This window comes from Protopterus annectens, chromosome 4.part0, assembly GCF_019279795.1.
Source record: "Protopterus annectens isolate FY-2018-M chromosome 4.part0, PAN1.0, whole genome shotgun sequence".
NCBI lineage: Eukaryota > Metazoa > Chordata > Ceratodontiformes > Protopteridae > Protopterus > Protopterus annectens.
The window spans coordinates 905,440,140-905,464,070 of record NC_056733.1 but is presented as its reverse complement, the minus strand read 5'-3'; the positions used below and the strand labels follow the sequence as shown (position 1 = coordinate 905,464,070).

General features: G+C 44.9%; 1 protein-coding gene across 1 annotated transcript in view; it reads right to left on the bottom strand.

Moving 5' to 3' along the window:
• PRR14L (proline rich 14 like) overlaps nt 1-23,931 on the bottom strand; it is a 1,261,773-nt gene that overhangs the window by 1,000,976 nt on the left and 236,866 nt on the right. The window contains exons 2-3 of the mRNA XM_044068866.1: nt 9,981-17,604; nt 7,077-9,502 (exon numbers count right to left, since the gene is read on the bottom strand). Coding sequence (XP_043924801.1) covers nt 7,077-9,502; nt 9,981-16,811 — 9,257 coding nt within the window. The 5' untranslated portion in view covers nt 16,812-17,604. The remainder of the gene's footprint in view (nt 1-7,076; nt 9,503-9,980; nt 17,605-23,931) is intronic.

Below are 23,931 nucleotides of genomic sequence, written 5' to 3'. Positions count from 1 at the left end.
GATAATGTAGCTTTTGTTCAGCTCTATCTGAATAGTTAGGAAAAAATACGGGAGATCAATGGATTGATTCAGATTGTTTTTTGAGGCGACCTTAGGTAAAAATGATGGATTAGTTCTCAAAGATACTCTGTCTTTGTGAAAAATCAAATAGCGGGGTCGAACCGAAAGAGCATGAAGTTCAGACACCCTCCTGGCAGATGTAATAGCCACTAGGAATAAAGTTTTCCAAGAAAGATATTTCAGGGAACAAGAAACAGCTGGCTCGAAGGGGGGAAGAATCAAGGATGTCAGCACTAAATTTAGATCCCACTGAGGAGGAGGATTCCTGATTGGAGGCTTTAGTAGGAAAATTCCTTTCAAGAAGGCCCTGCAGAGCCTATGGGACATAATATTATGATCTGCTATCCCGACATGAAAATTAGAAATAGCAGCCAACTGAACTCTGACTGTTGAGGAAGAGGAGCCTGCATGAAAAATCTCTGCTAAGAAGTCCAGAACTGCCTGGACAGGGGCAGTAAAAGGATCAATATTTTGGGCCTTAGCCCAATAAGAGAAACGTCTCCATTTGCTTGTATAAATCCTCCTGGTAGAGGATTTTAGTGAAGTTACTATGATATCTCTAACTGGGTTAGAGATCAAAGGAAGCCTGGCTAAGGAAGGAAGTGGAGCAACCATGCTGTGAGGTTGAGAGAAGGGATTGACCGGTGCAGCTGACCGGATTGGTGAATCAGTAGATCTGGCACTGGGTCCAGATGCCACGGCTGCACCAAAAGGTGACGATGGAGGAACGGAACCAAACTTGTCGAGGCCAGTAAGGGGCAATGAGAATCAATTTGGCTCTCAAACGGTAGCTTTCTGGATCACCTGAGGGATCAGAGGAAATGGAGGAAGGCATAAAGAAGTCCCTGGGGCCAAACCTGGGTCAGAGCGTCTTTGGGGGGATGGCCTGATAGAGGGAAGAGGCTGAAGAAGTCTGGACATTTGCTGTTTTGGGGAGTACCAAAAGATCGCAACATGGACGACCCCATTCCAGAAAAATCTCTTCCGCTATGGATTGCTTGAGAGACCACTCGTGAGGCATGAGAATAGCTCTGCTCAATCTGTCCGCTATAATGTTGGTTTTCCCAGGGATATGCGTTGCTACCAGAAACCGATGAGAGGAGATCGCCCATTGCCATAGTCTGAGCGCTTCTCGACACAAGGGGTAGGACTTGGTTCCGCCCTGTTTGTTGATATACCAAACTACAGACATGTTGTCTGTGAGGACTGCAATTGTCCCTACGGGAAGAAAGTCGTTGAGGGCTTGCAACGTTAAAAGCACTGCTCTCATCTCCAGGACATTTATGTGCAGCTGGTACTCGAACTGATGCCACGTCCCATGAACCATCCTGCCCTGATAATGACCCCCCCACCCGATCAGGGAGGCATCCGTGGTGACAGTGGCTATCGGGGACGGAGGTACAAAGCACCTGCCTTGGTGAACCTGAGACGATGTGATCCACCAAGCAAGATGTTCTTTGCATGTTTGTGTCACCAGAATCTGGTGACGCATTGGGAGTTGCTGGTATGACCACTGTGTGAACAGCATCCACTGAAGGAGGCGCATGTAGAATCGAGCCAGGGGAAGAAGAGTAATGGCCGCAGCCATGAGACCTAATACCTTTAGAACCATTCTGGCCTGTACCTTCTTGCTGGCCAGAATGATCCTGACATGAGTCTGAATGTCTGAAACTCTTTGTTCTGTAAGGGTAGCTGACATCCGAACAGTGTTTAAGTTTGCGCCTATGAAGGTAATAGACTGGCAGGGCGATAAGGATGACTTTTCGAAGTTGACTGAGATGCCCAAATGAGAACAAAGGTCTATTGTGTAATCCCTGGCTTGTATAAGCTGATGCCTGGTGGTGGCTGACAGGAGCCAGTCGTCGAGATACGGAAACACCTGGAATCCTTGACGCCTCAGGTGAGCCGTGACCACTGCCATGCATTTGGTGAACACTCTGGGGGCTGTAGTGAGACCAAAGGGCAGGGCTCTGAACTGGAAATGACTGGACCCCAGCCGAAAGCGGAGAAATCTCCTGGAGCGTCTGTGAATTTTGATGTGATAGTACGCATCCTGAAGATCTATTGAGCACATCCAGTTGTCCTTCTGTAAGAAGGGCAGAATTGACTGAAGAGTGACCATTCGAATCTTGTCTTCCTGACAGACTTGTTGAGTCTGCTGAGATCCAATATTGGTCTCCAGTCTCCGTCTTTTGGGGACCAAAAAGAACCTTGAGTAGATTCCGGCTCTGAATGGTCTATTGTAACTGGCTGAATGGCTCTTTTGCAGTAGTTTTGCGATTTCTAACTCTGCAATGTCCCTTAGACCGGGTGGTACATCTGGAAGGGAACTTGAGGGAAGGGACTTTCCTCGAAAGGAATTATGTAACCCTTGGATATGATCGACTGTACCCATCTGTCTTGAGTGAGGGAATGCCAGGCTTCTGGGTACAGTGATAATCTTCCCCCGACTGCCTCCAAGGAGGGACAGCCGGGCAACACCTCAGGGATGCTGAAAGGGCTTCTCAGGAAGAGACTCCCTGTTGCCCTGGTTCTTCGGACCCCTCTGCCTCTAGAGCGTCTGTTGTTGTTACCCCCTCTGCCTCTAGGGGTAAACTGACCACGTGAATCCGGCGTGACTTCTTGGGATTTACGGAACCACATCTTCCCACCCTTCTGTCCTTTGGGATAAGGCCTAGAAGGGGTGGCAAAACGGACTCCAACAGCAGAAAGAGTCGTGCCGCCCTGCTCACACCTGGTCAAGGTCTCCTTCACCTGAGGGCCAAACAAAGCTGACCCATCAAAGGGAGAATTTGTGAAGGACGCCTTAAAGGGATCCGCAAAATCACATAGCCGCATCCAGGCCTGGCGTCTAAGAGCCACACCTGTGCCTGCGGCTCTACTCGCTCCATCCGCAGCATAAGATATTAGCCGCATGGAGGAGTTAGCAATGGAATTTAGGGTTCCTAGCTGCGAAGCAATCTTTTCTTGGGCCCCTGCAGCTGTAGGATCCTGAACTACTTCTCCCAGCTCCTTCAGGATATCTCTGGAGTCTGGTGAAGTGACAAAGATAATTCAGCGAGCATAGCAAAGGTCGCTGAGGAAAACATCCGCTTGCATACCTATCCATGGTCCTAGAGTCCTTATTAGGAGGATGGACGGTCACGGAAGGATCTGCAAGTTCCTTTTTGGTGGCCGCAGCCACCACCATGGCATCAGCAGGGACACCTTTGGTAAGGAATTGTTTGTCACTAGGGGCAGTGATAAATTTAGAAGGCCTCCTAGGGACTGGCTTTACAGAGTCAGGAGCTGTCCACGCCTTCGTGCAATAACCTGCATAAGGGGTCGAAGGCGGAGACACCCAGGAGGTGGAGGGCCGAGATCCAAACGCCTCTAGGTATACTGACTCATCCTCAGAGGGATTGTTGGTGGGCCAGTTTCCCTCTGTTTCAGAAGTTCTAGGATGTCTGAGAAGGAGACATCCTCAGAGGGGATCTAGGGGACCCCTCTGACTCATCAAAGTCAGTATCCAAGTGACAGACTCAGGGAGTCTACATGCTTCCTCTTACAAGTCCTCTTCCTAGGAGGATCTCCCGAAACATCAGGAGAATCCTCGGAAGAGGGGAAATTCCCAATGGGGAAACCTGAGGCGGAGGATCTCTGGGTCCTGTAGCAAGAGAAGTGGCAGAGATGTCAACAGGTACAATAGAGGGAGGAGCTACGGGAAGAGACTGCTGACTGATACCAGTGGCCAGTACACTCTTCATCACCTCGAATGCTCCCTCCCAGGCAGGTCCGAGAGAACCCGCTCCAAGAGCTAGGAACTCCAGGGCCACCGAAAGGAAGTCTCCGAGGCAGATGTCGGAGCCGAGCTCACCAAGGCCGAGGCTCCAAGGGGAAGAGCGGGCTCGGACAAGGGTCCGATGCCACTCACCCTCGGAGGAGACCATGGAAGCCCGACCACGAATCCCTCTAAGGAAGAGGAGATAAGAGTAGGGGCTGAAGGAACAGAAGCAGGTATCCGTCCTCCAGCCGTAGCAGTAACCATGCCCGAAGACTCCTACTCCAAACTCTGGGGTAGAGTCGAAGGAGGAACAGTAACGGGGTGTGGACCAACAGTCGTCTGCTGAGACGGACTGTGTAGCATTTGGGCCAGTACCTGTGACTTGAGCAATCTACTGACCACTCTCTCTAGGTCATGATCTGACAACCTGGATGACCTTGAAGATCGGCTCCGATGGCTCCGCTCCGATAGAAGAGGCGAAGCCGGAGCCGAAAGTACCGGCCCCAAGGAAGGAGCCCCCGCCCTCTTCCGGGAAGGGGCCACCGGAGCCGATACTACTGATCCTGTCGGCACCGATTTCTCGGAGCCGGCAGAACGTTCGATGTATCGGCTCCAGCCGAGCCGATACAGCTACAAGTAACGGTGTCGGAGCCGATCGGAGCCGACACCGATGCCTGTGCCACATGGGTGTCGGAGCCGATCGGAGCCGACACCGATGCCCGTGCACGTGGGTTTCGGAGCCGATCGGAGCCGACACCACAGTGGTCAGCAGATTCGGCACCGATAGCCATCGGCCGAAAGCTTTGTGGATCAGAATCGGCTCCAGCCGAGCCGATCTCGACTCTATACGAGTCGGAGCCGAGGCCGCAGGCTTAGGAACAGAAGCCTGGGCTTTGGCAGTTTTGGTTGATTTTGTGGGGCCGACTTAGCCGGAGAGCCCTCCGGCTTAAGAAGACCCTGAGAATCAACTTATTGCTCTCCTGCAGGACTCTCTGGCTGAAGGAGTGACAAATAGCACAGGAGTCCTGCAGGTGAAGAGGGCCCAAACAGTACAGGCAAGAAGTGTGACCGCCTGTCAGAGACATCTACAGAGAGCACGAGTCACACTTCTTAAAACCTGAAACGCTCTGCTAAGACATGGTGCCTAAACACAACAGACACACACACCAGTCAAATTAAATTAAATTAATACCAAGAGGTATTTAGTAAAAACACCAACACACACACCCTAACAGGGGATGGGATAGGAAAATTGACTGACTAAAATTAAAAGAGACAGGGATTTCTGTCAGAAAAAGGTTAATTTTAAAATTAAACTATCAAAAATTAGTTTAAACTAAAAAAGGGGCTTAAATATCACAAAAGTGAACAACTTACCAGGAGCTGGTAAAGAGAAGACCTCCCAAGCGAAGCGGCAAACGAGATCTGGGTACGTCCTGCCTTGCATCATGGGATATGGGGCTGCCTCGAGCTGGTAAAAGGAGTTCTCGAGCTAAAGCAAGTGCCGAGTCGGAGCCGAGGGATCGGCTCCGAACCCATCAAGCAAGAATGAAGGCGAGATTGACAACTTAACATCAATCTCTAACCTGCAGTCCAAATAAGTTCTTTGTGCCTTCACATTCCATTACCCTTCCCTCTCTACTTGTTCGCAGTACCTTGGTTCCTTTGCCAGCTTCCTCAAATTCCTGTCCCCTCTTGCATATTATCTGTACCCTAATTGCAGTCATCCCTACCAGAAGACTCCTTTCCCATGTTGGCTTAGTCCTCACTATACTTTCTGCAACGTTATGAGTAGAATATTCTGTCCCTACCAGGAGACTCCTTTCCCATGTTGGCTTAGTCCTTACTATACTTTCTACAACTTTATGAATAGAATATTCTGTCCCTATCAGAAGGCTCCTTTCCCATGTTGGCTTGGTCCTTACTATACTTTCTGCAACGTTATGAATAGAATATTATGTACAATTATTATTCTCTTAAGGATATGCATCGAGAATCCCATTCCCGTGTTATTTCTGGAATCGTCCCCCTGATTCATCAGCATCCCTTTCCCCCAAGAATTGCAGCTTTCTGCTTGTGTTCTGTGCAAAGTGGGATTGGCATAATGCTTAAGGTCTTTACCTCATAGATACAAGGTACAGGGTTTGATTCTGGCCTCTAGTCGGCTAAGCTTAAAATGCCTTTAAGTGCAGTCCGCCTTGTATTCGATTATGAATTTTAAAAGTAGCCAAATTGTGAGCTTAACTGTACAGCTCTAAAAATCAATTCAAATCAGGTAATCTTAAACCTCCATGGTCTACTGGAAGCACCATGTTATCCAACTTGACTCTTGTCCTCTTCCCCTGCAAGATAAAATCCTTTACCTTTTTATTAATTGCTATACACAACTTTTCCTCTGGTTGATAAAAAAACATGCCTGACCTGTGTATAAAACTAAAGGGACTAAAACATTTTCATTGCTTGTATCTTGGTATCGATAACCATAAAAAAGAGCTTCCAGTTTCTCAGTTTTTGTATTATCTTTTTAGTCTCTTCCCACATAGAAACCTTCTTAACCCATACTCCTAAATATTAATTTTATCATGTCCCATAAATATGGGTACTGCTGAACCAATTCATGTGCGGGTGCATATTTTACAACTACAGCCTTAGTCTTTATCAATTCTATATCCCGAAACCTCCAATCTGGTTTTGAGAAGAACCTCCCCACTAGTCTACAAGGAGATATTCAAGAATTTATAAATATCTGCCACAGAAAAATCCAAAGGGATAAGAATGAAGGAATGTCTTAATCAGCAGTAGCAGGGTTTGAGCTCTGAACTCTGCAAACAGCAAAAAGAACTGCTATGTGCACAGATGAGCATGCTTCTTTAGCAAACGCACAAGAAGAAATGACTTCTGAATAAAGTGACTGCTCTCGGCACAGACGTTTTTGGAGAAAAGCATGAAATTCTGATTGCTGTAACCACACCTTCAATATTGCATCCAAGAATTCTTTTATAGGTTAGTTACGTAATCTTAATTTTCACAAAGCTCAAAACTCTGTTAGCCAAATTTCTATTAGTATACAAATTAGAAAATTTTTCACAATATACAAAAAACTGAATGTCTGCAAACATTCTGTTATTGCCCATTTTTCAAAGAGCAAAGACTTAATAAATGCAGAAATACACAAGCTTGGTTATGACTTTCTATGCAAAAATGGTAATAGTAATAATAATCAGTAACAGCAACAACAACAAATAATATTTACCTGTGACAAGTATCCAAAGCCGGAAACCAGCCAATGCTTTTCAGTTGTACCTCTCCAAAATCTGCTGAGAACACAGGTGGTCCATGCTGGCTCCAAATGGACATTATCCTAGCCAAAGAAAAAGGCAACGATGTGAACAGTCTCTCTGCCAGAAATGATTGGCAACTTAACCCTTTAACCCCAATAAACTGCTCCAAGAACAGTTTCTGGATGGCTGGAATGTTACTCGGTACATTCCTTCTTCGCGTCCACAGTCTGTAACACCCTGGTGAGGAAAGAGCTAGAACAGTATTTAGCCCAAGACTAGACAGACTTCTAGATATGCTCTTCCTACTACTGTCTTTACTCAGTTGGCTGCTGCACACTGTTTCAAGTGATTTTAGTGATTCCGGGCAAAACTGCAACTTATTTAAGAAAAAATTATTGTGCTGGTCAACATCTAGGGAACTCTGAGGCAAAAAGACAGAGAAAGTCCAGTTAGATGAGCCTGCTTTAACAGATGCTGCTTGCAATGTCAATTTATCTGATGTCTCGCAATGCTGCAAGACTCCATTACAACCTGGCACCGGTAGATATTTAAATTTTACAAGGACACATGCCGGAAATTTGGGTGTGGTAAATGTCTGATATTTATGTTCCTGTATATGAACAACAGGTCCACTTGTGGATGTTCTAGCAAAAGTACGTGTGAAGTGTTCACGCTTTGGGCTTTGAAAGTTGGTTCGAAAGGTCTCCTGGAAACAGTTTCTGTGCAACTTTGACCATCCATTTACAGAAGGAAAAAAGTCCATCAATTTACTTCTAAACCGATTACGTATTTTAGGAGCTGCTAGCTTCATTTCTGCACTACGGTTTAAAGGGCAGCCGTGTTTTACATTTATGCTTGATGCAAGTCTTCTGGCCACAACAGACAATCTCCTCAGAAGCAGTGGTTCTTTGGTCGATTTCCATAGTCCCGAACAGCTAGCCAAGTTCACCTCCGCTTGTTTGGCAGCAGGTGCCACTGGAATTGGTTCTGCTACAACAGGCATATCATACGTTACTACTCCTTCCAAATGAGACAAGCTTTCACTTTTGAGAAGCTGTTTTTCCAAGGAAAGCGATACAGAACAACTCTCTACGAACACATCAGAGTTTCTGCATTTTAATTTTTTTAAACGTTGGGGTGTTTCAAATACTGGAGTCTTTTTGCACCTCCTTGAAGGCTGCACCCGTGAAGGTAATGAAACTAAAGAGTGACCAATATTAAACGCACAAGCAGTATTACCAGCTGAATTAATGCAATTCAGCTGCAGCTCAGAATGCTGAGGATCCAAAGACACACCAGTCTCCTCCTCAGCAGGGGCTAACAATTCAAAGCTAGATCCCATACTCACTGATAGATGACTGTTACCAGAAATAATTACACTTCTTCTAGTTTTACTGCGCCGCCTGAAAATCTTTGGCTTCTCTTGTTTTTGTAAAGTGCAAAGTGTGTCCTTTCCACTGGAACATTTACTATCCTCCACGCTTGAAGGATTTATCATGTTGGCTTCTGCATTTTCTGAAATGCTGGATATAGTAAAATCATTCAGAGATGAGTAGGCGCCTTCTGTCCTGCTGCCTTTAAACATGGACTCTTTGAAAGCCTTTTGCGGTGTACAGCTAAAAATACAGCACTTGGGAATTAAAGTGACACCCTGGCCTTCCTGATCAACACAGGCTTCAGTCTTTGCACAATGACCTCTATCATCTTCAGAATGTAGTAACATGGCTTCACAACCTACACAGTTTTTTACATTATTCTCTGTGTCTACCAAATCTTCTGAACATCTGTGCCTTACATGCATGCTTGTCTCAACACACTGACCCTGAACAGAAGCTGGACTATCCTTTAAGCTGTCTGGAATCACAGTTTTAAATCTGATGCCCTCAGACAGGGAAGCTTTGTTTTCCAAAGTGCTACGAAAGGGCCTTCTGCAGTCCACTTTGGAGTGCGGAGGAGCCACCACTGACATTTGCTGCTGGCAGTAACGTGAAGCCTCCTGAGCACTAGGTGGTGCTGTAGCATCCATCTTGTTATTTGATGCATTAACTGCACCACACTCTATACTTTCAAAAACTTGTAATGGCTTTGCACATGACACTTCGTCTCCTGGGTATCTATCAGCATTAAGAATGTCCCCAGAATGTCTCATCTTTTTTCGGACAGCTGAATGACCATACATAGCATCACTGTAAAGTGGTCTTGCGCTCTCACTATCATTGCTTATGTAACTAGCTATACCCGACTGGGAATCAGTTCTGCGCACATTTTCTAAGTTTTTCTTGGTCACCAACTTGCTTGCTAAATGATGTTTTTCAGCTAGCAGTGGGTTACTTTCTCGGCCCGTTTTTTCATCGTCTGCAATTCTTCTCTCTGGAGTTGCACTAATTGTAGGGAACACCTGCTCAACAGAATACAACAAATTTAGAAAAAAAAAAGCAAATAAATATAAACATAAGTGCACAGGTGTTAACTACCTACTACTACTCTGAGGACTTCCTGGTTTGCATACATTTTTGCTTAGTATGTGACAAACTAACATGTGAAAATAAAGTTTACCTGTACTTTATAGTTACAGCATGTGTGTTTTTTTTTCTCCCTTGAAGGACTGCTCACCTGTAGCATTTCAAAACTATCCAAGAATGTACAGCTTGAAAAAGTGATAATAAATTCAGCTTGCACTTAAGGTCACACATACTTTAAACTATGCAACTGCAACTCTAATGTTTATAAACATCCAGCAACTTTTCTGGAACACACAGTAGCAATTATGGTAGATTAGCTATGGTATTATACCTTTATCTGGGGCTCAAAAGGGTAATTCATAAGCACACTTACCAGGTTAATAAGCAAACTAATGATAGGTATAAACCACTCACCACTAAGAAATTCTCTCTCTGTTCAGTTTCACATTCTGCTACTTCAACAGCTTCACGTCTGAGGGATTCGGTACAACACACTCCCATTCCTGAGATTAGTCCTGTACTACTTGGTCCCCTCAGCTCCTTCTCAAAGCTACTTTCCGCCTCTGCTTTCTTCAGTTGGAGATGCAGACTAGATTTGGAGGCCAGCTGTTCGGCTGCAGTCACTTTTATTGAATCGCATAAAAGGAACATGTCCAGCCCCCTATTTTCTTCTGGAACCTTAGCAATAGTTAATGGTCCCTGAAAGGCTGTCTCAACCAATGTAGTATCCTTCACAACAACACAACTAGAAAGTGTACTCTGTCTCTCATTAACAGGTTTTAGTTCTGTACACTCTTCTAGAGGTACAGTGAAGCTGTCGTATGACTCTCTTATATTTTCTTTATGGCTGGGTTCCATTTTTCCCACTGTCTCAGACATGGCTACAGAATCCACACCAAACTCATTTGTTGCCAGTATTCCCAGTTTAAAAGATTTTTGATCTTCAAAACCTTCATATAGGGTTGTGTTTAAGGTACTAGGACCTGAAGATTTCAAGTTGCTATGAATATTGTGCACTCCATTTTCTGGTGCAGAAAGATGTACTGACTGGTCATACTTATCACAAATGCAAGCACTCTCCATGCATGCTTTATCTACATTTGCTGTGTTTTCTTGCATTTCAGAACAGAAGGTAGTTTTGGCCAATGAAATGGAGCAACCCTCAACTTTACCCAGAGGGAGATCAGCAGGCATTTTAGAAAATGTGCCGTGGCTAAAAGACACTTTTTCAATACAGAGATCTGGAACCACTAAGTTCTGCAATTCTGCTTTATGTAGCTCTGTTTCTGTACCTTTCTTTGCTATTCCTAAACTACATCCTGCTTGTTCCTTTATCTGTTGTGCAGTACTGGGATTTGTTTCTCCAATGACAAGGCATTCTACTTTATTCACCTGGCTGGGGCTGCAGAAATACAAATGTCTACCCGAAACCTCTTTAGGTTTTGTACTCTCGAAAACTTTTTCCTCTGTGAGACATACAGACAACTCTTTCAAGTTTTCACTACCACTATCTAGTCGCCAATTTGTAAGTAATGTACTGTGATCCTGGCATCTACTTTCCACAGCAAAAGGACAGCCTGCCACATCCTCACATTTGCTGGTATCAAGTGGAATATGACACGACACAGGTTTCTCTTTCAGCTTCATTTCTGGTTCATGTTTTAGGCAACTATCAGCAGTCATCTCATTAACAAGAAATGAGACCAAGAAATCTTGACAGTTACTCGAGTCACCAGAACAATCTAATCTTCCTTTGTACTGTAAAATGCTTATAGGGTAAACACTACTTCCTTCTGCTTCTGGCAGTACAGAGTCCTTGAAACTCACCTGATTTATTTGTGTGTGCGTTTGCACAGTTTTTACATCACCAGATGCTGAATGGTGGTTAGTACACAATGGTGACCTTTTTTGTTCAGTTTGTCCAGCATCACTATTACAGATGTTTCCCAAATGTGCTTCAAGACTTGGCAAATCTGCATCTGTTTCCGTATCCATTAAGGATTCAGAGCATTTGCTTTCATCAGAATAGCACTTTTCCTCTACTCCACACTGAGATGCTGAAATTAAAGACCTCTCTTGCTTCAGTACCCCTGAAGTAATATCACTCCCTTGCTTCAGTACCCCTGATGTAATCTCACCCTCTACAGCTGACCTATCAGTTTCCATCTCAATTTGTTTTTGTATTTTGGAAGAATGAACTACCTGTTGGTCACACAGTACTGCAGTTTTATAGTGTGGGTAGTTCTGCGTGGAAATTTCGACTCTATTAAAGCAAACTTTTTCTTCGCATGATGCTTTCTGCGAGTTCACGTTACAGACCTCAGTGACTAAAAGCTCCTTTTTACTACCTGGACTAGTGACCATTTTTTGTTCATGCAGCTGTGAGCCTTCATAATCCATCTGCACAGAAGACTGGAGAGACTTGAATTCCCCTTTAGTATGAATGATGTTAGAGGGGCATACATCATTAGGATTAGACAAACAAGAACTCTGGTCATCTCCTTTAAGATCTCTACCACAGTGCTGTGAACCAGCATGACCACCTTCAACAGTCTGACCTTCAGGAAACACAGATGAACTTTCTCGGTGAAGCTGACAAACTGCTTGCAGAGTCTTTAAGGATGCTATACAAACTACAGTGCCACAGTCCTTAGAAGAGTACTCTATGTTTAACTCCTGATGAGTGATTTTATTTGAGCAGACATCTTTAGGTCGTACTTTGGGACCAGGTGCAATGTTTACATCACTCTTACCTTCATCAACTCTTGTCTCTACAGAGTGCTGGCCATCTGGAACAGAAAAGCTATCAAGTGGGTAGTCGTTAACTGTGCAAAAACCTGCTTTTTGTATACAGTTACAGTTAACAGGGAAATAACCCTTTTGCATGTCTGAACTGTCTGCATCATGCAAGTCTCTCTCCTTTACTGTTGTCGCATCTTCTCCTTTTAAAGCACTGTTTAATGGTAGCTTTAAAGAGGAACACCCAGCTGTAGCTTCACAGTCAGAGGTGATGGTGGATACACTCAGACTACCCTGAACTCCAAGCTCTGCAATCACAGTAACTACATGATTGGTTTCCCTCTCTTCAAACTCTGTTTTCAAGACGTTGCTACTAAACTGGTCAGTCTGCAATGAGTCAGTGCAATCTGTAAATTTAAAGTGCTCAGGAAGGATGCTCGGACTCTCTTCAGAGTGACTGCTGTTACTTGCGTAAACGTCTTTACTTGGTAAAACCTGCTCTACTGTGCTCTGGCAATCATTATCTACCACCATGGGTGTTACTTGCTCTGGTTTGCATCCAGGACTGTCTGGTTGTACAACCCACTCTGCAAAACTGTACCTTCCACTACCATGAGGAGAGAGTGTCTCTGTTTTTTCCTGACACTGTTTAGCATTACTGGGGCCATCACTACAGACTGTCTGCACTTCAGGAATCTGCGTATTCTGATATACCGCCTCACTCAGTACTGCACAAGTTGATTTGGCTTCAGTTTCTGAATCACCTTCAGCTGGTTGGTGATTAATCTGCAGTGAAACACTTCTGTCGGACAGATCTGCAGCTTTGGCTACTAACTTAACTTGCTGGTCATTATCCATGCTGGCAGCATTCTTAGCCAGTTCAGAAACATTCTGCACAGTTGCCTTCAGCTTCAGGTTCTGCTGCTCTGCATCAAGTAAATGGTTTGCTAGACAGTTGCAATTTTCAGAAGTAAGGGAATCAGACTGGCCAATGTTACAGGGACCAACACCTGCATCATGTGATTTGGGAATTATGTAAACAGCATCAACCTCATCTTCACTGGCATTAGTTGCATGTATATCTTTTTCTGAACTATTTTGTAGCTGGTGACAAGAATGCATTGAAGTAATGTCACTTGTGGCCTTAATACCCAAAAGACTTCCATCAACTACGTGTGGACACATCATACTCTGCAAGCCCACCTTCTGCATTTGTGCTTCCATCTTTTTTACTTCTGAAACACATTGTGCACACTGTTCATTTATATTTGGCATACTGCATTCTACAAATGAATCACTTTCAGACAAACCGTGCACTTCTGCTTTGCCACTGACATCAGGAACTTCTGTAGTCTGGTAAGCTTTATCACTTTTTCTGTACTCCATACCTGCAGCCTTTTCACTCATTTGTAGACTTGTGCTTCCTGGCTGCTTGTTAACGTACAAAGAAATGTTAGCATCAATACACTGACTATTATAGAAATACTCAGATGTTCTTCCTCCCTGGTTACGGTTACCTAGGGACGTTTCCACAGCATGCACTTTTTCGATACATATTACCTTCTGAAGTCCTAAAAGACTGCCTGGAAGGCTTTCAGTATGCAAGGGAAGGGGGTAACTAAAGCATTCCTTGGACTCCAAAGGGAAAACACATGAACTGTCACACTGGTGTGTATTAACATGAGGAGCTGCACTCTCAGGAACTGCTGTTAAGTCCACATGATGTTCTTCTGTCTGGTGCCTACTATGCAGTGCCATGTCTGTACCTGACTCAAGGGGAAAGTCTCCATCTTCCAAACCCTGGCCAGTAGTACCACAAAGCACAGCATCATCTTTCAGGACTCTAAATACAGACTTCATTTTTACATTGGGTGGCTGTTCTTCAGTTGAACTGTTTAATTGCTGACCAGTTATCAGTGAAATGTTTTCTGTATCACTAGCAAAAAAGTCAGACTTTTCTTCACACTGATGAGCATTACTAGTGCAACCCTCTTTACTAGGTATATTTGACAAAACTGTCTTCTGCACATCTTTGTTATCCTCCATTTTACAAACCTGTGCTCCTGAAAAAGTGCCAAGACGGATGTTCAGTTGAGAAGAAATATGATCTGTTCCTTTGCATTGCTCATCAATGGAGTGACCTAATTTGTCAATAGTGTGGGTGGGGTTGTTTGCAGTAACCCCTCGGCTCTGTGCTTCTGCATGTAGGAGGAGGAGCTTGCCTGCCATCTCTGAAGTGTTATTATTCTCAGTCAGAGACTGTATCACTCCCCCCTGCCTATCAGTTTCCATATCTTCTGGTTTTACTTTCGGCAAGCTCTCTGCCACTACACTGTTGTGCAACATGATATGGTTATTTGTGCTCTGAAAGTCAAAAGAACAAGGCTTCTGTGCTTCCTCCTGCTTCATGTCAGTGGACAGGAGGTCTCCACCAGGCGACCTACCAAGAACCACATCCTGAGATGTCATCTCACCTTCCCCTTCTATGATGCTATTAGTTTGTGAATTAACATCTCCAGTTAGAAAAGTCTGCTGCCAAATACGGACATTTGCACCTTCACACTTGGCAGTATCAGCACAGTCCATGTTTCTTTCATACATGCCATCACAACGGCTTTCAACACTGTCAGACTCTGTGCGACTTTTGTCCACTATGACCATTTTAATGTCCGTTTTCTGCCATGCCACATCATAATCGCATACAAAGTTTTGCTCCATTTGCAATGACAAACTAGAGCCTAGCAATGGTTCAGAATGAGGCTTCTCTTCACTTGGGTCGATACCACTGGAGCAGAAGCTTTTAGTGCACCTTTCTAAACATTCAGTATTAACAGAAGCTCCTTCTTTCTCCTTGTTTATGGATCGTTTTGTTTCATCACCAACACAGACTGGCTGATCAGCCTGTAATGTGACATGTTGGGAGCACAGAGCATTACCTACAGGAGAACAGTTTATATCTGATGTACACTGCTCAGTGCTGCCTTTCTGCTTCAACTCTGCTGGAACCAGGCTATTCATTTCTTCCTTGGTGTAGTCCATACTGTGCTCTTCTGTTCCAGAATCTCCACCAACACGGTGGGCAACAAGTGATGGTAATTTGCAATCTGAGAGGGACTCCTGAAGATGGCAGCCATCACAGCTTCCCGTACTGAGGAATGAATACTGCCCTTCAGTACAGGCTGTAGTCTGAATATCCATGTCTCTGGTTTCAAGGTCACTTGCCAATTCTACTGCACAGATCTCTGTGTTTTGTTTTACTTTTAGTAAGGCATCATCTCCAATGCTTATGACCTCAGGAAAGCTTGGACATCCTTCACAGCTTTTAGTGGTATCTGGGCAATTATCTCTGGCTTGCGTTTCTGGGCAATCTACTTCCAATGGAACTGTAGGTGGCTCCATTTTTAAGCCATTATTCGCTGGCTGATGCAAGGATTTTGTTGTACTGCTGCCATCACCACCAAAACTACAGTTTGGATTTTCATCTTTACAGGAAATATCTTTGCAGCTTGCTGATGAATGTACTATCCCAGGTCCATCGCTTTCATCAATTTCTATATCTTCTACTTCCTCCCGACCAGAGTTCAGTGTAGAGGCAACAAAACCAGGACTTGACCGGTATGGATGAAGGTCATATTGTCCAAGACAATAACTTGCATTAGTGTTGCAAAACTCAAGTGTTTTATTATGTGTAGGCGGACTCCTAGGTGAGATGGGTGCAGTACAGCCATTGACAGGTTGACCAACTGCAGCTCCATCACAATTACTTTCACAGTCTAAGCAAGGTGTCCTCCCTGACAAAGCATGTGTCTCTTTCTCCTGCTGTCTGCAAGCATCACTCAGACCACCTGAATAACTTACACCTGTGCCATCTGCTTTTTCATCATTTGCAAGTACAAAGCTACATGCATTTAAAGATTTACCATAGTTGAAACTGGAAAGTAGGCCTTTGGATGTGGACAATAAGCATGTTTCATCATTGGGACATATTTTGCCTTTTCCAGGACTACTCATTTTGGTGTTCTCTGTCTGGTCTTTTGCCGGCTCTGTACAGCTTTCAGTGGTGTGAACTAAAGATGGTTCTGGAAGCAAGTGTCTGCATTGTGCATTTGGTCCAATGCAGTCACTTGCATTTTGGGGGGAATTTTCTGAAAGTCTGTCGAAAGAGCTCTGGTCCTCAGCAACACTGACATGTGCACACATTGGATTTTGACCTACAGGACCAGCTCCATTTTTACCTGAAGGCAGTGCATCTTTGAAGTTTAAACCCTCATGTTTTCTTTGAAAGGACTCGCTGTTTGTAAGAAAAGAATGATGACGGTCTAAGCGGACTGTTTCATCCTGATCTATGCTCACCTCTTGGGCTTCTGGTTTTGCAACAGTTTCCACTTCCTTGGACTGAGAAGGTCTGCCCTCATTGTGTTTACCAACAGTGCTGTGCTCACACGAACACACGGTTTCTATATCACATTGCTCACAACTTACTTCAGCTTCCTCTCTGCTGTTCATAATAAAAACGTAAATTTTTGGTGTACTGCTATGATAGAACAAAGCAAGCAAAGATATCACTGGAGTGATGTCAATATGTGGTAAAGAAATGATCAGATTTCATTTATATTACATTTACATTAACTTTCACAACCTCCATTTCTGTCATTTTTCTGACCAGCTGTAAACACTTGGCAAAATGTTGCTGCTTTGGAATGGATCACCACACCTAAATAACCCAACTAATCTTTCTTCTGAAAGGTTCAAGTGTAGTGCAACAGTTGGTATCTGAGCCATGAAGGTACCGCTGACATGAGGCACATGAAACGTATTCAGAGGACTGGCACTGACAAGTAACACTTATTTGGAAAGAAAAGACCCAAACAAAGTTGGAACACCCAGCAGCAAGAACACACGCTGGAAAGACATCTGCAACTTTATCCTTCAATCCAATTACCACTGCACAAGGGAAGTTTCTCTATAAATTCGAGCTGCCTTCTGACCTCTTAGAGGTAATTATTCTGCTCTTCTCAAAGACATTTTCATTAAAACATCCTACCAAACTTAAATGACTTTCAGCTGTTTATGTTGCAATGCAGTTAGATGCTTGAATCAAGCCTGGCATTGAGATGTAGGAGCTGCACTACAGGGATATACGAACTACTTCCTGCTGCTGAAGGAACACGTAAAATGGTGGCAGAATCAGTCTGATTTGCATTGTGCACTCCGTCTCACCAGCTGCCAAAATCCTCTTTGACCACAGAATTGACCAGACATATGTCTACTTTAAGTTCTTCAGCTTTATGGCGGTCACCTGTAAGTGCACACAAAAATATACAAAATAAATTGTTTCTACTGTAAAACACATTAAATAACCATTTCAGTTATAAATCCATTCAACTGGTAATATATATAAATATATATATGAGAAAAAAACAACTTACTGGAGAAGTACAGTTGCATAAGTAAACTTGCCATAACAGTATAATGGATCACCTCTGCTACATGAGCTTACAGCACCCTCTATGTACAGGCCACCTTCTCAAAGCTTTGGGCGCCTTTTTTGTGATCCACCTGCAAGGAGCACAGGACACACTCCAAGGCAGGTGGAGGACTAAAAGATTCTCTTTTTTGTTAGAAGAGCCCTTTTATGTATTCACAGTGGAAAAGACAAGAGGAGATTACAGTAACATTCACATCCATAGGAATAAAAAAGCATCCTTGTGCAGAATAATTTTTCTGGCAGACTGTTCTAAAGGGAGGACAAAAAAGTTATGTACTCACCATAATGTTCCATGTTTGTAGTCCATCTCGCCCTTCATTCTTACAAATGGGTTCGGAGACAATCCTCGGCTCAGACTCGGCCTTTTTACAAGCTCAAAGTCTTCTAGTTGGCTCGTGGCTAGGTAGGTATCCCATGGTGCACCAGTACAATCCCCAGATCTTGTTTGCTGCTAGCTAAGAGAAATAATAAACCATACAGAAAAAAAACAATAATAAAAGGTCTCCAGTCAATAATATTTTTCTGTCTCCAGATCCTTCCAGGATGGGGGTAGGAAGGTGGGTTCGTAAGAATGAAGGGCGAGATGGACTACAAACATGGAACGTTATGATGAGTACATAACTTCGTTATGTTCAGTAGTCCTATCTCGCCTTCATTCTTACACATGGGACAGCGTCCCTAGCACCTTATTCTTGGGTAGCTCAAGGAAAAATACTCCCGAGTACCGTGGAACCAAAGGATGCTCTACCCCTGTAGGTCAAATCCAATTTGTAATGAGTAATAAATGTGTGAGAGGTAGCCCAAGTTGCTGCTGCACAGATATTATCAATTGAGACCCTGGCTTGAAAGGCTGCAGAAGTAGACTGAGATGTTGTGGAACGTGCCTTAAATTTTGAAAGGTAAAGGCTTACTATCAGAAGAGTAAATGTAAGGTATGCAGCTAGAGATCCAATTAGAGAGGGTCACTTTGGACACTGGTAGACCCAATCTGGAGTCGGAGAAGGAAATAATTGGTCTGACTTCCTGAATTCCTTAGTCTGGTGCAAATAAAAACGTAATCGTCTATGAACATCCAACTGATGAAACCTGTATTCTGCTGCGTTGGAATGATTAGGGAAGAACACTGAAAGCTTAATGGATTGGCTCAAAGTGTTATGGGAACAGACCTTTGGGACAAAGGATGGATTAGTACAAAGAGACTTTAATTTGGATAAAACAAAATTAAGTCCCATGAAGCAACTGGTTCCTGAAGTGGAGGTCTTAACATGGCACCTTTAAGGAAGGTCTTGCATAACCTATGTGACATCAGAATAGAATGCTGTAGACCTAGATGAAAATTAGAAATCGCTGCCAACTGAACTCTGTTTGTGGCAGCCGCAGATCCTTGGTGGAAAAGTTCAGACAAGAATTCCAAAACCACCAGAATAGAAGCAGTATAAGGGTCAACATTCCTTTCCTCCGTCCAGATAAAGAACCTCCTCCATTTACTGGAATATAATTTCCTAGTGGAGGGTTTATGAGAAGATGTAAACACATGTCACGGAAGGTGAGAAATCGTGAACCCTGACTAGGGATGGAACTAGGGCAGCCAAGCTGTGAAATTGAGGGTATGTAGGCTGGGGTGGAGTGAGCCTGACATGTGCGTCAAGAGCCTAACATGTGCGTCAAGAGATCTGGCACTGGGTCCAGAGTCCATGGATCGTCAAAAAGGTGAGGCCCCAGAAAGGGGAACCAAACTTTTAGAGGCCAGTAAGGAGTAATGAGGATCAGTTTGCTTCCCAGCTGTTTTGCTTTCTGAATCACCTTGGATATGAGAGGAAAGGGTGGGTAAAGAAGACCCAGAGGCCAATCATGAACAAGTGAGTCTCTGCGACTCCCCCGGAGGGGGGATGAGGGAGAAATAGCTGCTGCATTTGGCATTGATTGGGTCAGAAAAGAGATTGCAGCAAGGCTGTCCCCATCTGCAGAAAATCTGCTCAGCAATTTCCTGTTTCAGAGACCACTCGTGAGGCATCAACATTGCCCGGCTGAGTTTGTTGGCTATCACGTTGGTTGTCCCCAGGATGTGCATCGCCACCAGAAAGCGCTGGGGAAGATATCACCCAATTCCAAACCCGAATGGCCTCTCGACAGAGTGGGTATGATCTGGTTCTGCCTTGTTTGTTGATATACTATACTACCAGCATGTCTGATTGTATTGCAATCGTCCCAAGAGGAAGAAGGTTGTGAAGTGCTTGTAACGCTAAAGGCACCGCCCACATCTCTAGAACATTGATACGCAAGTGAGCCTCGTGATCTTGCCATGTGCCTTAGACAGTCCTGCCTAGATAATGCCCTCCCCACCCTATCTGTGAGGCATCAGTGGTCACAGTGGCAATGGGTTGGCAAGGGACAAAAGGAGTGCCCGTGGTTGATCCCACCAAATGAGGTCCTTCTTGCAAGTTTAACAGAATGTGGTGAGTTAAGGGCAGTTGCTGGAACGACCACTGGGACGACATGAGCCACTGAAAAATCCACATGTGTAGTCTGGCTAACGGCACAAGTAGTATGGTAGAAGCCATGGTCCCTAAAAGCTTCAGAACAGTCTTGGCCTTGACTTTTCGGACAGGGAGAAGACGGTGAATTTGAAGTACCAGATTCTGTGCCCTTTCTACTGGAAGATGAGCCAACATGGCTACTGCGTTTATTTCTGCGCCAATAAAAATCACAAATTGCGAGGGCAATAAGGTAGACTTTTTCCCAGTTTATAGTAATCCTCAACTGGGCACAAAGTTGAATTGTAGCATCCCTGGTCTGAAGTAGATGCCTGATGGGGGCGGTCAAGAGCCAGTCATCCAGATAAGGAAACACCTGGAATCCTCGATGTCACAGTTGAGCTGTCACTACTGCCATACACTTTAACATCCTGGGGCTGTGGTGAGACCAAAGGGTAGAGCTCGAAACTGGTAGCGACTGGCTCCCAGCCGGAAGTGTAAATGTCCTGTCCAATTTTATGCGGTAGTAAGTGTCTTGGAGTTCTAGTGAGCACATCAAAGTGTCTTTCCCTGGTAACGGGAGTATAGACTGCAGTGTCACCATCAGGAACTTGTCCTTTACAAATTCGTTTAATTTGCTGAGGTCAAGATGGGCCTCCAGTCCCCTGTACATTTTGGCACTAAAGAATCTGGAGTAAGTTCTGAATCCTATTTGGTCTGCGGGGACAGTTTGGAAGCCTCTTTTTGCCAGCAACTTGTTGACCTCCAGTTGCTTGATCCCTGTGATTGGGTGGAACATCCGGTGACATGAGGTGGCAGAGAAAAAGGGTATGGAATAACCTCTGGAGATAATTCTTTGTACCCATCTGTCTTGAGTGATACTTAGCCAGGCTTCCGGATACAAAGAAATGCAACCCCCGACTGGCTCCAGAGAAGCAAAGTCTGGCCCCACATCAGGAGTGCTGGTAGTGCCGGCCCCGAAACGAATCACGGCCTCCCTGGTTTTGCGGTTCGCCCCTGCCTCTAGGGCGACGTCTACCATTTCCTCCTCCTCTGCCTATGAAGGAGGAGTCACCCTGTGCATCCTGGAAAAACCTCTGGGACTTCTTGAACCACATTTTAGCACCTCTCTGACCCTTGGGATACGGTCTAGGGGGGGCGGTAAAACGTACTCCGACGGCAGTGTGTGTTTTCCCTTCTTGCTTGCACCGGGTGAGTGTGTCCTTTACCTTAGGTCCAAACAATGAAGAACCGTCAAAGGGGGAGTTGGTAAAGGTAGACTTAAATGGCTCCTCATATTTACACAAGCGCATCCAGGAATGCCTCCTCAGGGAAATTCCTGAACCCGCTGCTCTGCTCACTCCATCAGCTGCATAAGAGATGAGCCTCATGGACGAGTTGACAAAATTCAAGGTGAACAACTGGGCAGACACCTTATCAGGGACTCCCACAGTGGATTTACCTTGTACAGTCTTCTCCTATCTCCGTAAGGAGATCTCTCTGAAGCCTCGTAAAATGTGTTAGGTAGTTCAGCGATCCAAGAGTAAATGAGGCTGACAAAAAGATACGCTTCCTGTATCTGTCCATCGTTCAAGATTCTTTATTTCGCAGATGGACAGAAGACGAAGTCTCTGCTAGCTCCTTCTTAGTGGCCGCCGCCACCACATCTGTGGGAACACCCTTTGACAAAAATTCCTTCTCCTTGGGAACAGACAGAAATTGGGTCTCCTGGGGACTGGCTCCACTGCATCAGGAGTGTCCCACACCTTCCGACTAATGAGCTCTAACAGTTTGAAGGGTGGAGACACCCAAGAGGCTGAAGGTTGAGACCCGAAAGCCTTCAGGTACACAGACTCCTCATTAGAAGGAGTGACAGTGGGCCAGCTGCACCTCTACTGAAAGATCTCCAAGATGTCTACAAAGGAGACATCAGAGGATGACTTTGGGAACCCTTCTGACTCAGAGGTCGGTGTCAGAGGTAAGAGACTCATCCAGGGAGTCCACATGCTTCCTCTTGCATGTCCACTTCCATGGGGGCTCCTCGGAAGGATACTCCGGGCAGGTCTCGGAAGAATGGGGACCACCAGCTGGGGGCTCCTGAGACTTCCGGTCTCTACTGTCCAGACAGGGAGTAGATGCCGAGACAGAAGTAGGTGATAGAGGGGGAAGAGTGTCGGTACCCCTGGTAAGAGCAGATTATCGGGACAGCACACTCATCTCGAATGCCGACCTCTCTGGCTCCGAAGACCTCCTCGGCTCAGAGGAGACAGAGGATGCCATCGGCTCCAGAGCTATCGGCTCTGAGACAGATGTAGGGTCCAAGCTCTCCCTAACAGACGCACCAAGAGGAAGGCTCGGAACCGAAGAGGTTCAGTTCCAGGCATCCCTGTCGGGGCCGACCGAGGAGCTTCGGCTTCTAGACACCACGGACTGCACCAAATGTGTCAAAGCAGAACTCTGCTCCGAAACAACCTCAGGGGGAGCTGGAACAGAGGGTTCCACCAGCGGTACCGAACACTCTGGCTCCGAAAGAGGACTCACAGAAGGGGTAATGGACTTAAGTGGCCCCAGAACAGACTGGGTCGGAGCCAACATTTTAGGCAAGGCAGATGACTTCAGGCGTCTCAGCACTACTCTCTCCACATCATCTTCTGATAAGCTCCTGAAGATCTGGAAGACAGTGTGGGAGAACGGGATCTCTGTAGTATGGGTGACCTTAATGTAAGGAATCCGTAGGCCAACTCCGATGTCTGCTATCAGTGGTCGGCTCCGAACTACCTGGTGCCAACACTGTAGCAATAGTAGCAGTAGTACCCTCGATCGGCTCCGAACTTAGTGGAGCTGAAGAGGCAGCAGGTTTTAGGCGGCTCAGATGCACCAGCTGGCGCGGGGGAGGGCCTCTTACAAGATTTAGATTTTTCCCTTTTCAATCCATGTGACTTAGAAGAGGAGGAAGAGCTAGCCAGATCTTCCTCAAAAGAGGGCTTAAGGAGACCTTACAGTTTATTATTTCTCTCCTGCAATTCCCTGGCACTAAATGAGTGTGGATGGCCCCAAGACAATATACGCAGTTACTGTGGCCATCCGTTATAGATATCTTCTGTGAACATTTCACACACTTTTTAAAGCCAGAGGGCTTATGATCCTTGACCTCCTTAGACATCTCACAGAAGACTGCTAATCAGACACACACAGAAAGAAAAGGGAAAGTGGGAGGACTAGGTCCTCTAACTTAAACGGGCCGAGAAAAGGAAAAGGTTCAGACAAATTTAGCAGTCTCGCGCACACACCGGAGAAGAAAGACAAACTCCAAGTCAAAGAAGGAGAATGAAGGTCAGAACCCCTGTTCTAATGGCAAATACAAAAAAGCGGAGAGTTCCACGAGCAAAAGCTATTTTAAGCTAACAAGACGCTCAAAGAAAGCTTATCAAAATTTTTGAAATACTGCGCACGCAGTCTAAACTACGTGCAAAAGCACCTACAACAAACAATATCTGAGCTATTAGTGTGTATGTATATATATATATATATATATATATATATATATATATATATATATATATATATATATATATATATATATATAGGAGCAAGCCCAGTGAAAAAACTAACTGGCACACAGGATACCAATGAGAACGATAAGGCCAATGGCCAACTGTTCTCA